General features: G+C 31.9%; 1 protein-coding gene across 2 annotated transcripts; it reads right to left on the bottom strand.

The window, feature by feature from the left end:
• Positions 1–375: 375 nt before the first annotated feature.
• LOC139524465 (uncharacterized) lies at positions 376–8687 on the bottom strand. Of its 2 annotated transcripts, none has more exons than XM_071319256.1 (5): positions 8557–8687; positions 5569–5622; positions 2842–3057; positions 2263–2451; positions 376–1415 (listed from the first exon to the last, which is right to left on the bottom strand). In XM_071319256.1, the coding sequence occupies exons 2-5, from the start codon at positions 5609–5611 to the stop codon at positions 1018–1020; spliced, it is 846 nt and encodes a 281-aa protein (XP_071175357.1). In that variant the 5' UTR covers positions 5612–5622; positions 8557–8687; the 3' UTR covers positions 376–1017. The 2 variants fall into 2 exon arrangements, with proteins under 2 accessions (XP_071175357.1, XP_071175358.1); XM_071319257.1 differs by having other exon boundaries at positions 2296–2451; positions 8557–8677.
• Between the last annotated feature and the right edge of the window lie 6072 nt (positions 8688–14759).

Below are 14759 nucleotides of genomic sequence, written 5' to 3'. Positions count from 1 at the left end.
AGAATATCGCTAGACGTATCATTTACAAAATATTTCACGGATCTTTACACAACCTTTGAATGGGCAAGTGCGAACATTTTGTAAAGAAATCTAAATAAAGGTCGCCTTTTCGTGTAGGACGCTTTAATAGAATAAAATACAATTTTGCTAAAATTTCATTTTCATAACGGAAAATGTAATTTATAATTACATCCGACTGAAAACGACAGTGCACTGTTAAAATTTAATGTACCGGTATTATATAATGAAATATTAAACAATATTATTTCTAAACTCACATCAATTATATTTATATGTATTGCAAAAATGAGCAAACTTTTTATGAACAACAGAACTCGCCAATTACTACTTTTTTAGTCATAAAAACACTTCGCATTTTGAGTAGTTTTTTAATGAACTTTTTGCTTAGTGACAAAAATTGATGACAAACTTTTCATTATAGTTTCCGCAGTGATTTTTTTAATACATATATATATATAACCTACCTAATTGACCTTTTGTATCAAGTCAAATTTTCCAAATATTTACCAAGGAAACACGCATACACAGACACACAAATAGAAAAACACATCCATACGAAACTACAATTTGTTCTTGTATTGTGCCGTTACATCACTGTCCCAAGCTAGGGGCGGATTGACGCCTCCAAATATGTTTAACATGCCACATTCTATACAAGTCTATCCCAAGTCAGAGGCCAAGTTTCTGTTATATTAGTTTAAGGTAATTTGCTTTTTTTCATAAATTATCCTTAATTAGTTTTCTCAAATATATTGCTGAACATATTTTACTTTATTATACATGTAGTTTCGTGTTATTGTATAACAGGGGAAAAACCCGTGTTTTAGTCCAGTTATCCAAATTGACAAAATAAAAAATTCAATAAACAATAAAGATACGAAAAAAGTGAAATAAAACCCACGGAAAAATCCAGAATAAACGGGATTTTCGAACTTCATAGTGACTATAGATAAACGGTAAATAGTCCTACATGTTGGGCTATAGTCTATCTATTATCTAGTTTTTATATTTGTTACAAAATCGTCTAGTCAAGTGGACAAGACAGACGAGTCTGCTAGCATCCATTGCAATAATCCCCAGTAGTAATAATGCAAGTATGACGATACCAGTTGACCCCACTGCCACAGCCGACTTCCTACTGTCCGGTGCACTTATCAGTTTTCTTTTTGAGACGGCGGTATTTTTCTTATCTATACTGATTTCATTTAAAAGTTTGTCAATTTTCTGTTGAAGTTCCTCTTCAGTAAGTATGTGGTTTACCTCCTCCCCAAGAGTCGTACACGGGCATTTACATCGACTACAGACTTGTTCACCAGTTGCCCCTTCCGGAGCCACACACATACTGTCACATATCCACTTTTCTGTGATCTCCGGACATGGCCCATCAACATCTCCTACAAATAAAATAAGTTCAACTACAGCTGCTTTTTTATGTATATTGGTTTATTAAGGTTTATTATGCTAAATATTGAGCTTTCTTTGTGATGTTTGTGAACCGTAATTCTTTATCATTCTGTCTTTTCCTTTTGAACACGATCTTGTTACTTGGATTACGGTTTATGAGTGTATAACGTCCAGTGACAAACATTACATGCACATCGTGTAATCATGAAAATTAGATAAAAGCAGTCACAGCAACATAACAATTTATCATAACCAATGTCATCATGTGTTCAATAAAAATGTATTTAAATATGTGCCGAACATTCCATATTCCATTTATAACGTTGTGGAGAATCATTTCATAAATTGAGAATTTTATAGAATTGAATAGGCCATCAGAAATAAAATCGTTTTAAATAATCATTGTAATAAGTAATATTTTGCAGTTAAATTGAACGGGATAGTTTCGAAAAGACATGTAGTATCTGATGACGGATGACAAAATTGACAAATCATATACATGTATCACTGATCTGAAGAATTCAGTGTGAACCCTAAATAACGTTTTAGGGACAGTGTCTATCGATGTGGGTTTATATAGTCGAGCATAGGTTTGTCAAGTTGTATGGATCTATATTCAATCTACATGTACCGTTACGTAGGCTAGGTATTTTTCTTATAACATGTTTTACATGTGATATTGATAATATTTTAGTTTATAAACGGTTTGCTTCCATTTTTTTTCTCCTAAAAAACACCTATCATATCCACATGCATTTCATACGTACAATTCAATAAAATGTATAAAATGCATAAAATGTATGAAATGTATAAAATGTATAAAATGTATAAAATTACCATATACTTCTACTTCTTGTATTTTAATAGTACCGGATAAAACTTTTTTTGAAATCCGGATGTATCGTCCTTTGAAGCTTTCTTTACAGAGAGTTAAAGAAAGGATTTTGGAATCCACTCCACATTTTGTGATGTTGAGAATATCTCCGCCTGGTGAAATATCTTCGAATGTCGTTGTACTGATATCGTCTGCCAGAGATAAAGAATAGAAATACTAAACAGAGAAGCACTTTCAACATTTGTAAAATAATCTCATCATTAAATATAAAAAAGAAGATTTGGAATGATTGACAATGAGACTACTCTCCACACAAGAATTAAATGACATAAATCTATAGGTCACCATACGGCCTACAACAATGAGCAAAGCTCATATCGCATAGTCAGCTATAAAAGGCCCCGAAATGTCAATGTAAAACAATTCAAACGTTGGGAAAATAAAATAATTTCTTCACAAAAACGAAAGAAATTAACATACATTTGAGATAAATATCATATTTTGCAAAGATGTAAATTTTAACTTGGTAAAATAATATCTTGTTTTGGCGGTTTAATACGGTTGCTGTCATCTATACGCACCTGTTGGCTCTCCTGGCAAGAATGAAATTTTAATGGAATCTACTTTGCGGGACATTCCCATATCCACTTGCCACCAAGGATGGTTAGACTTACAGGAAACAAATGTCTGGTTGTGGTCACCATCAACAGCATGACAAGGATGACTTGTGTCGTAACAATTCGCTGTGGTTGGTTTGTAAAGAGCCAAGTTACAATAGTCACACAGTACCATTATTTCTGTTGAAATATTAGAAACAGTGCGCATTACAATCAATTACGGATAGTACCAATTAAATAAGAAGTAAAACTATACGGCTGTTGTCTGCTCTATGGTCGGGTTGTTGTCTCTTTGATACATTCCCATTAATATTCTTAATTTTATGTATATCTGTTTTTCAAAGACAAAAAGAATAATGATCCCACAATTCAGTAAAATTTAAGAATGTACGCGTTTTTCTTACATCATTGGAGACTTTCGCTATATAAATAACCAATCGAGTTAAGCCTTCCAATTATATCTTATCGTGTGTTTTTCTATGTTGTGATGTTATACTATTATTTCAGAAAAAGGAAGAAGGTTTGGTACCATTAAAACGTTTAATCCCGCTGCAAATGTTTGCACCTGTTCTAAGTCAGGAATCTGATGTACAGTAGTTGTCGTTTGTTTATGTAATTTATACATATTTCTCGTTTCTCGTTTTTTATATAGATTTGACCGTTGGTTTTCCAGTTTGAATGCTTTAACACTAGTAATTTTGGAGCCCTTTATAGCTTGTTTTTCGGTGTGAGCCAAGGCTCCGTGTTGAAGGCCGTACCTTGACCTACATGTATAATGGTTTACTTTTATAAATTATTATTTGGATGGAGAGTTGTGTCATTGGCACTCATACCACATCTTCCTATATCTAAATTTATTTTAACTACTGCCATAAATTAATTAAAATAAAAAAAATTACTCCAGTTAGTTTAGGGGTTTAATAGATGCATGTTTCACGTCCAGTTAATAATTTCAAATTAAATGCATATTCAGTACAAGAACATGTAAATGTGATATGAATATGAACTGTGCTACAACGTATGTACTCTTTTAACTGACAAGCTCAGCCGGACTTTTAGCTTGTTAGTTCTCAGACCCCTGAAGTTTTATATCAGTCAGTTGATTAACACTGAAAAGATATAACCAGCACAAAGTCACATACCACTAGCAAAAATTACAACATCATTAACGGTAAAACACACTTTTATATCATAATTATAACAGAATCTTATCGATTGATTAAAGGCATGAAATATTTGCCACTGAACGTGCGTTAATCATACAACAACAACCATTCGATAAATCGATCAATTAAAATTTACCTGAAATTCAAAATAGGAAAGGTCTTTCAGAAACTATGTATTTATTCCAATTAACTCCTTAAATAATTCATCCGTAGGAACTATATATATATACCATTATACACAACCCTGATTGTCTTCCAGATACCCATAGTTTACATTTTGGTTCCAGATGTTCTTAGATACAAAACACTCTAGGAAGTTAAAAAAAAAGACCATAATCTAAAACATTTGTATTTTTATAACTACAATTTAAGAAAAGAATATCATCTTCTTATTAGTTATTGATTGTGATTTACTGACACGTTCATTAGCAAATATTTTATGCATAATCTAGACGAGAGCAAAGTTACAATAATCAAATTGACGGTGGGCTCCGTAGATAGGGTGATGAAAATGAAATTCAGATTGACATAAAAAAAAAAAGATATGCACATATAGGGTCAGAAATGATAAAAAAAATATAGCTGCTGTGTGTACGTTATAACTAATCGCAGTTAACGTTGCGAATATGAATTCTCTATGAAATGTGATTATCATTGATTGAAATACTGTTAGCTTGAATAAATGAATTGAATAGGGCGGATAGGACCTGTATCGGGATCGGGTGTTTTTTTTTAGCTCGGGATTTCGGGATTGATCCTTTCGGGATCCGGGAATTCTTATTTTCGAATATCGGGATGTCGGGATTTAGGTTATTTAAATTCGGGACCTCGGGATTTCGAGTTTTTAAGCCCGGGATTTCGGGATCAAGACCCCTCCTATCCCCCTCATTGAATGGTATTAAAATGTGATGTGATTTGATAACTAATGAGAAAACTATCCACAAGAGTACAAATGAGCTCTTGTACGTCACTGTACTGCCTTCGACAATGAAAAAAAAGGTTTAGTAAACATTAAGAAGAATGACAAAAAATGAAACAATTCAAACAAGAAACCCAAAGACTTGTTTTCTTTGAACGAAACAACAATAAAAAATCATCAACAACATATATGACAGACAGCAACCTACGACAACCAACAAGATATGTGCATTTAAAATTCAATTTTCATTTACTCTACTTGATATTAACATTACATAAGTGTTCTTATAATGATGGTTTCTGGATCTTTTCGCGGTTATTTTGAAAATATTCACTCTATAGTCAACCAGTTGTTGTGCAGGTACTCAAGTGGTTCTGACGATCAATTTCGCACTGTGCAATATTTGCATATTCTGTAGTTTAAACTTTGTAAACATTAATCAATCTCAATTTCATAATTTAATACCTCCAACCTATTTTGTAGATAGCATTAGAATAATTGGTTGGTTACTTAATGTCCAGTGGCAAATGTATCGTGCATAATTTGTAATACAGTTTTCATTGGTATTTCAACGTTTTCCATAAAACGATGTAAGGAGATACATACCTGGAATCACAATCAATAACACAGATTGTACATGAATATACATGCCTATAACGACTGCAAAATTAAAAAGGAAAAGTATTTTAGACTATGTTCAAACATTAACATACTTACTATATTGTTCTTTATAATTAAAAAAAACTAGAGGCTCTTAAGAGCCTGTGTCGCTCACCTTTGTCTATGTGCATATTAAATAAAGACACAGATGGATTCATGGCAAAATTGTGTTTTGGTGATGGTGATGTGTTTGTAGATCTTACTTAACTGAACATTCTTGCTTCTTACAATTATCTCAGTTTATAATGAACTTGACCCATCAGTAAAAGAGGAAAATATTTTGTTAAAATTTGTAAAAATTTACAAAATTGACAAAATTATCAAAAATTGACTATAAAGGGCAATAACTCCTTAAGGGGTCAACTGACCTTTTGGTCATGTTGACTGATTTGTGGATCTTACTTTGCTGAACATCATTGCTGTTTACAGTTTATCTCTATCTATAATAATATTCAAGATAATAACCAAAAACAGCAAAATTTTCTTCAAAATTTCCAATTCAGGGGCAGCAACCCAACAAACAGTTGTCGGATTCATCTGAAAATTTCAGGGCAGATAGATCTTGACTTGCAAAACAATGTATCCTCCATGTCTGAATTGATCTTAATGCTTTGGTTTCAGAGTTATAAGCCAAAATCTACATTTTACCCCTATGTTCTATTTTTAGCCATGGCAGCCATCTTGGTTGGTTGGCTGGGTCACTGCACACATTTTTTAAACTAGATACCTAAATAATGATTAAGGCCAAGTATGGTTAAATTTGGAACAGTAGTTTAAGAGGAGAAGATTTTTGTAAAAGATTAGAAAAAAATACGAAAAATTGGTAAAAAATGACTTTAGGTGTCATACCACCAATTACTCCCTCAAATTTAGAACGTAGGCCTACTCGGACAAAAAATAGTGCATTTGATGCCATTGTTCACCTAAACTAACCAACAAATTTGCAGAAATGAAACTTTTGTTGAAAGAGAAATATATTAAGACCATTTTGAGCCAAATTTTACCTGTCTAGGAGACTCAGTTTGCATTTAAAATTGAGGATTAATGCGCTCCATGGTATACTAATTTAAGATTTCCAGAAAACCAGGGGTTATTTTTAGTGGTACCTCCTTTCGGGAGCTCTCTTCCTTCTGATATGATTTTGAATTTATGTTGAAAATTAGCATGCAGAAAGGTGACACCTGTACAATTCAGAATATACCTAGTTTCTATGAAGTTAAACTTAAGGTAAAATATTTAGAAAGCTGTGAAAATTGCAAAATTTGGTTGAACAGATAGGGACTTTTAATTGGTGGTATGACACCTATAAAGGGCAATAAATCCTTAAGGGGTCAACTGACCATTTTAGTCAAATAACTTATTTGTAGATCTTACTTTGCTGAACATTATTGTTGTTTACAGTTTATCTCTATCTATAATAATATTCAAGATAATAGCCAAAAAAATGGTATAATTTCCTTAAAATTGCCAATTCAGGGGCAGCAACCCAACAACCGGTTGTCCGATTTGTCTGAAAATTTCAGGGCAGATAGATCTTTACCTGATAAACAATTTTACCCCCATGTCAGATTTGCTCTAAATGCTTTGGCTTCAGAGTTATAAGCCAAATTCTACATTTTACCCCTATGTTCTATTTTTAGCCATGGCGGCCATCTTGATTGGTTGGCCGGGTCACGCTACACATTTTTTTAAACTAGATACCCCAATGATGATTGTGGCCAAGTTTGGTTTAATTTGGCCCAGTAGTTTCAGAGGAGAAGATTTTTGTAAAAGCTAACGACGACGGACGACGACGGACGCAAAGTGATGAGAAAACTCATTCGGGCCAGGTAAGCTAAACATAGAATCTTCCCACACTGGCTATTGCACTACTGAGAAAGCACGTCTTTCTTTTTTGTTTTACAGAATTTTACAGACAAAACAAAAACAAACAGCATAAACTAAATGGGGAAAAAAAACATTCGTTAAGATCTAGAGTTCCACAGAACTGTGCTGCATGCTGTCGGAGCCGTGGTGTAGTAGTATCGGACTAATAACACAAAGGTTCCTGTTTCGATACCCGTTCCGGGGAGAAAATTTCAGGACCTTAATTTTCGGCTCTCCCTTGACACCATTTGCGAGTATGGTCTTGAGGAAACGAGGATAGTCCGTTGGAAGGGGACGATAAATGGCTGACCGGTTAAGAGAGAGATATATCTCTTGCACACAAAAGACACCCTTGTAGATTTCGAAAAAGAACAGGCTAATGCCGCTACAATGCAGAACCCGCACCCGCAAAGTGGAAATGAATTAATATAAGTTGCAATAACTTGTTTCGCAGTCCACGATAAATAAATAAGTTTAAACTATAAAAGAGTACATTAATTGCCTTTCTAACGTAAGTCTCTATATAAGTCACATACAGAATTTTAGAAAGCGCAAACTATGAAACTTTGTTTTTATTTGTCATTTCTTGATTTTGAAGATCGGCCTTTATCCAATTTTCATAACAATCCATATGCATGAAGGTGTACAAATTTATCATGTCGTACCAATTTAATCCCAGACTGTCTGTCAATGTTATGAGCATTAATTATAGACCACCGATGAGAAAAATACTGAAAAGGAAAATACAATATTATCTCTAAAATATTAAAACTTATTTTAAAGTTTTATAAAAATTCTATGAAACTTTGACAAAATTATTTATTTCAGACCGAAACTTCTTGTTAACTGCGAATAAAAGTTCATTGCTGAAATGAAATACGGAAAAATGAAGTAATTTAAAAATTAATGGCAAGTAACCCACTGTCAACACTAGGAACAACGAAAATCAAGGGACGACAATTGTGGTCTCGGAAATCGTTGGTGAAATCTCGACCTGGAAACAAAACAGAAATATGAAGAAAACAAATGTTTAAGAATAATTAAAATGTAATTTTTATATGTACTTACAATTATTCAATTTGAAACTACATATCAGAAATCACGACAGCAAATCCTGGCATGCTATCCGCTTCAGTTGCCAAACCTGGGAATCACGGCATCCGGTTCTAATATATCATGGGGCATATTGATTAACGTTTATGGTAACTGTAATAGCAATTTCATGGCTTTTAATGTGCAAAATGTTTTTTGAGATAAAGGTTGATGACTGAAATCATAAATTCTACATGAAGTCACCTTGTGATTAAAATGGTTTTGATGAAGTGGAAAATCAATGGTGATTCCCAAGCAGGATGTTGGAAAGTACATCTAGAAAAATTAAACTAATTACATCAAGGTCTGTGAAGTTGATGTCAAAGTAAAAATTTAATGCAATTAAGAGGTATTTGATAACTTGTATAAATACAAAATTACTGTCATTTCTTGGAAATGGTTTTAGTCAAAAATTTATTAACTCTACGTGGGATAAAGGAGAGGGGCTTCTATATAATTTGTAATTGGGATGCTCTTAGAAGTACCTAGATTTACGTTCAAATACACGTGAACTCAAAAAGATTCTCAAATCATCAGATTTGAAAAAAAAAAACCTACATTAATGAAATGACAAGAGTGAACACGCTGGATTGTAGTGTCTGCTTTACTTACATGTATGACTGAATTTTCGTTGAAAATCTTAAATCAAAAAGGTTAATTTCAATACAAGTATAAAATTAAATTAACATTGATGATCCATGAAAATAGGTTCAAGGTTAGATGAACCATACCAAATACCTGCACACCTTACATTCATTCCATTAACCAAATATAATCAACATATTGCTTATAGTACCATAGAAACAGAAAAAAAAACCACAAAAACTTAACATTGACCAATATATCATGAAATGAGATCGTCAAGGTCATATGAGCCCTGACAGCCATACATGTAAACCTTACAATCACTTAATTCACCAAGTATATATGAAATATTGCTGATAGTATCTGCTGATAGTATCTGATATGAAAACTTTGCATTGTCCAATTAACCATAAAAGTGAGGTCAAGGTAGTCCGAAACCTGCCAGACAGAATGTAAAGATTACAATCATTGATTTCCATAAACACTAAAAATAATGGCTTTAAAACACAAAAATAAAACGAAAGAAAAGATCTATGAAATAAGGCCAAGTTCAGGTGAATCCTGCAAGCCGAATTTGTACACATGAAAATCATTCCCTACACATATATATAATATCTGAAATACGGTATTGGGCACGAAAACTTAACCTTGATCACAGATCCATGAAACCTTTCAATCATTCCATTCACCACTTAAAGTTGACCAACTGAATTATGTGATATAGATACAATGGATAAGCGTTGATTCTTGAAAAAGAAACCATGAGCCCGGAGGGCGAATGGTTTGTTTTTCATGAATCAACGGTTATCCATTGTATCTATAACTTAAACTATTGTGTTAATGCCTTTTAAAATTACGGCTATTCTTAATTAGAAGGTATTGTAAGTGAGTTTTAATAACCATATATTCGTGTCAAACGATCCATTACAATAAATTAAATATCAAAATTAAATGGTTAAAAAAAATACAAATATATGGACGTCTGTCCATAAAGATCTTCATACTAGCAGGCATCTGAATATTGTCTGTTTTTACAAAATAAGATATATTCTAACTTATTTCTACTAAAATTGAAAATGAAAATGGAGAATGTGTCAAAGATAAAACAACCGGACAAAGAACATATATATAGTGCATATAATAATGAAAAAGAAGATGTGGTATGATTGCCAATGAGACAACTGTCCACAATAAGTATGTTTCAGAAATCTTTAACAAAAAGCACATCACGATTTTCAAGCATAGTAATTTACAAACTTACAGTTGTAAAATTATGTAGTAAACAGACGAAATCATATTATATTAATTTATTAATAAAAAAAGGACAAATAGAATGTAATCATTTTTGTTTCAACCATGTGGAATAGCCAACAATAGTCCGATAAACGCATGCAATACAAAAAGGCAATACTTGTATTTAAATCATTAAATGATATGGTGCCTTACTATTTACAAGTTAATAAATGATAATAAACGAACAAACTCGCTTTTATTACACAAAATTTCTACCATTACATACTAAACAATAACAAAAAACAAGAAAACTACAGAATATGGACAACAACGAGAATTCAGGGATTCGAACCTAAACAGACAAGTCCATACCTTAAATCCATTTATCTTAACCATGAAACCTTGTGGCTACCAATTCATACTATACGTTTGCCTATTATGTATATATAAAGGTACAAGCCCTGTGTGTCTGTTGTACATATATTCATTTATATATATGAAATAGACAATTAAATTGTAACCGATTGGTAGGCCAGAGGTTTTGTCGATATGTTGATACCAGTAACAAGTAACAGAATTCGTGGACGGGTTCGATTCCCAGTGATTTCCAGTGAAGGCATATAGAAGTTACAAAAAAGTAAAGGTAAGTTTTTAAAACAATTCCATTAGTGAACAGAAATCAGTAAATTAGTCAATTCAAACGTAATGAAATTAGGCACACAAAGGAAACAAAAGAAATTAATATGGTGAGTCCATTTCAGCGTCAGATTTAGGAAGCGTTGATTCTGGAAAAAGAATCCACGGTAAATGAATAGGCTGACGTCACCACAATGGTTTAATATACATTTAGTATCTGAGTGAGATACTGACTTTACCACCAAAACTAAACCTTGACCTCTGATTCCTGAAATGAGGACAAGGCCCCGTATTCCTGACATGCAGCCATGCAGACCTTGCAAGAAACCAATACACCACATAAAGTTATCATATTATTCATGAGTAAATATTTCACATCACGAAAAAATAATTTGTGTTTTCTCAAGCAATTACTGAACAAAGAAAAAACTCAAGGTCAAAGGACACATGAAAGGTAGAAACTTCGTAACATACGGTATCTGCATACAAGGTATGAAGCATCCTGGTATAGTCTATTGTCTGAAATATTAGGTTGTATACAAATAGCTTAGGCTGTGGCTGCCAAATGGTCACTTTAATCCCTAGGTTTCACATTCTACGACTTTCATCACAGGAGAGACAAAAACCAAATAATTTTACACTTTTTTTCATTAAACTGTGATTGTTTAAATCAATAATATAAATTACTTTCAATATGCTCTGACCAATAAATAGATACAAGATGTGGTATGACTGCCAATGAGACGACTATCCATCCAAGTGAACATTTATGTCATTTTTTTATTTATTGATTATGCTTGATTAACGTCCAGAGGAAACTATTCTATGCTTATTCAGGACTAAAACAAGACTTCACAGGAAATAGAATATGAAACAAAGACCCAAACAAGGTAAAGGTCATCTGATTTTTTAGATAGTCATTTACTTAACCAATTAACATAGCAACATACCCAGTCTTAAAAAGTTAACATATTTGCAATTGATAAGGCCATCTTTACTTAACAGGATATAATAATTTAGACTCTCTACCCGAAATTTACATCACAGGTAAGATCTAGAGACCAATTTAGAAACTGACTCAGGTACAAACAGGCAAAGGACAGACAGACAGCTGTAGTGCATTATGCTCTAAATATCAAGTGGAAAATCAATGGTGATTTTCATGTAGGAAGTTGGAAAGAACATTTATATAATTTAAACTGATTGCATTAAATTTTAGAAGCTATAGTCCAAGTATAATTCAATGCAATTAAGTAGTTTGATAACTTGTAAGCAAATAGAAAATTCTGGGAAACATTTTTTTGTGAAAATCACTCTTTAAAGATACCAAGGCTTTTATTCATTTATGTCAGACATGTGTTTCTTCTTTTAAAGACTCATCAGTGAAGCTCGAATGATGAAAATTAAAGGCCAAATAATGTATGATTCAAAAAGATCTTTATCAAATAGCTTAGATAATCTATTCCTGGGTAGAAAAACATATATACATGTCGTCTTTATTGATTTTTGTTGGCTTATTGTCTGGTGGCAAATATTTCATGCATATTCAAACCAAATAAACAATAATTTGAACAGGTAGGTATTCCCAATTTTGTATTCCATTCTATGACTTGATTGTCTTTTTTTAGGACTAGTTTTAATGTTGATTGAGAAATTTAGGCGACCATATTTCCTCTATACTATGTTTGGGTCAAATATTATTTAAAACATTCCATGAAAATACCAAATCCTGAAGAATTTACAGGAAAAAGAATAATATCTGTTTATAAAAGCTTGTTTCCAGATCCTTTTAATTATTCAATTGTATCAAATAAGTTTGTGCCAAATTGTGTATTTTATTTAAATTGTGTTTATAAATAAAATATGATTCACTAAATGAAGCTTGAAATGAGGTAAATGTCATTAGATGTAAATAAAACATGCAACACTTTAACCAATCAGTTGAAAAATAGAAAATATTAATGACCCATCATGTATAGTCACCGAAGAGTATGCTAGACTTTTAACTCACTTGGTCACTGGACAAGAGTTGTCTCATTGACCAAAGCTTCGTATTTCTATACTAAACCTAAAAGGTTAACCTATCTGCAAATGATAAGGCCATCATCACCATTGTTGAAATAATAATTTTTGAATCTCACCAACTGCAATTTTCACAGGTAAGTTTTATTGTTCAATAAAGCAACCAACTTTGGGACAAACAGACAGTTGAGAAACTGATATCTCTTGTAAACAAACATTTGGTAAAGGGTTCCACAGAATCATGCGTCTCCTCTGCAATTCAAAGCGTCAGTGTATAAGTATAATAATCATGGCCAAAAACTAAGCATACCAATCAGTGAAATATGAGGCAAACATTTTTTTTCTTCATTAGATGCTATTTCTTGATTATGGGGAAGCTTCTAACCAATATGGCGAAATTTTTAATGAAGTTTTATAAAATAGTGATGTTCGAAATTTTTTCCCTTAGTTTCAGGCTTAGACAAAAAAATCATAACTGCAATAAAAAACCTATTATATTTATCAGAAAATACAGAAAACGAAAAAAAAATTGTCAAAATTTTTCTCTGATAAATCTCTATCTTGAAAAGCTTCTGTCCAAGTTTTGTAAATTTCAATAAGTTACATGTATTGATAAACAAGATTATGTATATAGAACACGGATAACTCACTTGTACTATCATTTTCAATATTCAGTTGACCTTGAAATTGGGGTCTTCACTCTAATTTCACATTAAAATTAGAAAAAGCATATCAAAGGAAATATATATATATAAGTTTTAAGTTGATTGAACTTTAACTTCATCAAAACCTTCCTTTATTAAAAACTTTAATGTAAAGCAGGACAGACGGACAGAGAGACAGATGGACGAACTGACATACAGACCCTACCTGGGGCATAATAAAAACAATTTTTAACAGGCTAAACCTTAATATTAACAACCGAAATATATATTAATGCTTTGCCTTGCTTCCATTTGATTTCTAAGAGCAGAAAAAATCAAACACATCAAATGATTAAATTTAAACACAAAATAACAAATTTAATTTACATTTACCATAAAGATAACAAAGTGAATAAATTGCTGTTCTAGCTTCTCAATCAAAGGTTTATTAACCAATTATATACTGGTATCAGGCAGACAAAATAACATATAATTTGATTTTTATTGATTTTTGCATATTCACAATAATGGTGGAATGTCATGGATTAGATCTTCATATAAATCAATCATTCAGTAGAAAATATTTATAAAATATGCAAAGCACTTTTCCTTTGCTTTTGGTGTTGTTACATGTATGTATTGATTTTGTGTCATGAATTAATTTGCAATATGCTTTTTTCACATTCACACTGTAATTTGATGTGAAGAAATTGAAAACAGAAAGCAATTGCATACTGTCTGAACTCAACAAATATAAAAGGAAATAAAAAAAATAAGAAAAACATTCTTACTAATCAATTTCCTATTTTCTTTCATTTTAAAACTAAAAATAAAAGTAATACAGACAAAGTAATACAAAGTTATAATTGTTGACTTTTTGTGATTTAATTGGGAATAAACCAAAATTTGGGGCTTAAAATTCACAATTTTTGTCATTGGGCTTGCAAAATCTACTTGAAATATGATATTCATTTAGATATTTTAACATTGATCCTATAGTTGACCCTGACATCCAAAGCAATCAATTTTTCACAAATATTAGCACATTGAATTTTATAG

Source organism: Mytilus edulis, chromosome 5, assembly GCF_963676685.1.
Source record: "Mytilus edulis chromosome 5, xbMytEdul2.2, whole genome shotgun sequence".
NCBI lineage: Eukaryota > Metazoa > Mollusca > Bivalvia > Mytilida > Mytilidae > Mytilus > Mytilus edulis.
Note: the sequence above shows the minus strand (reverse complement) of the source record. Positions and strands in the feature narration are given on the sequence as shown.

Coding starts and splice junctions, on each gene's coding strand:
- LOC139524465 (XM_071319256.1), bottom strand. CDS start 5,611: ATGTATATTCATGTACAATCTGTGTTATTGATTGTGATTCCAG. Junction 3,058..5,568: donor GTTATTGATTGTGATTCCAG/GTATGTATCTCC, acceptor ATATTTCAACAG/AAATAATGGTACTGTGTGAC. Junction 1,416..2,262: donor ACAAGAAGTAGAAGTATATG/GTAATTTTATAC, acceptor TTTTATTTGTAG/GAGATGTTGATGGGCCATGT.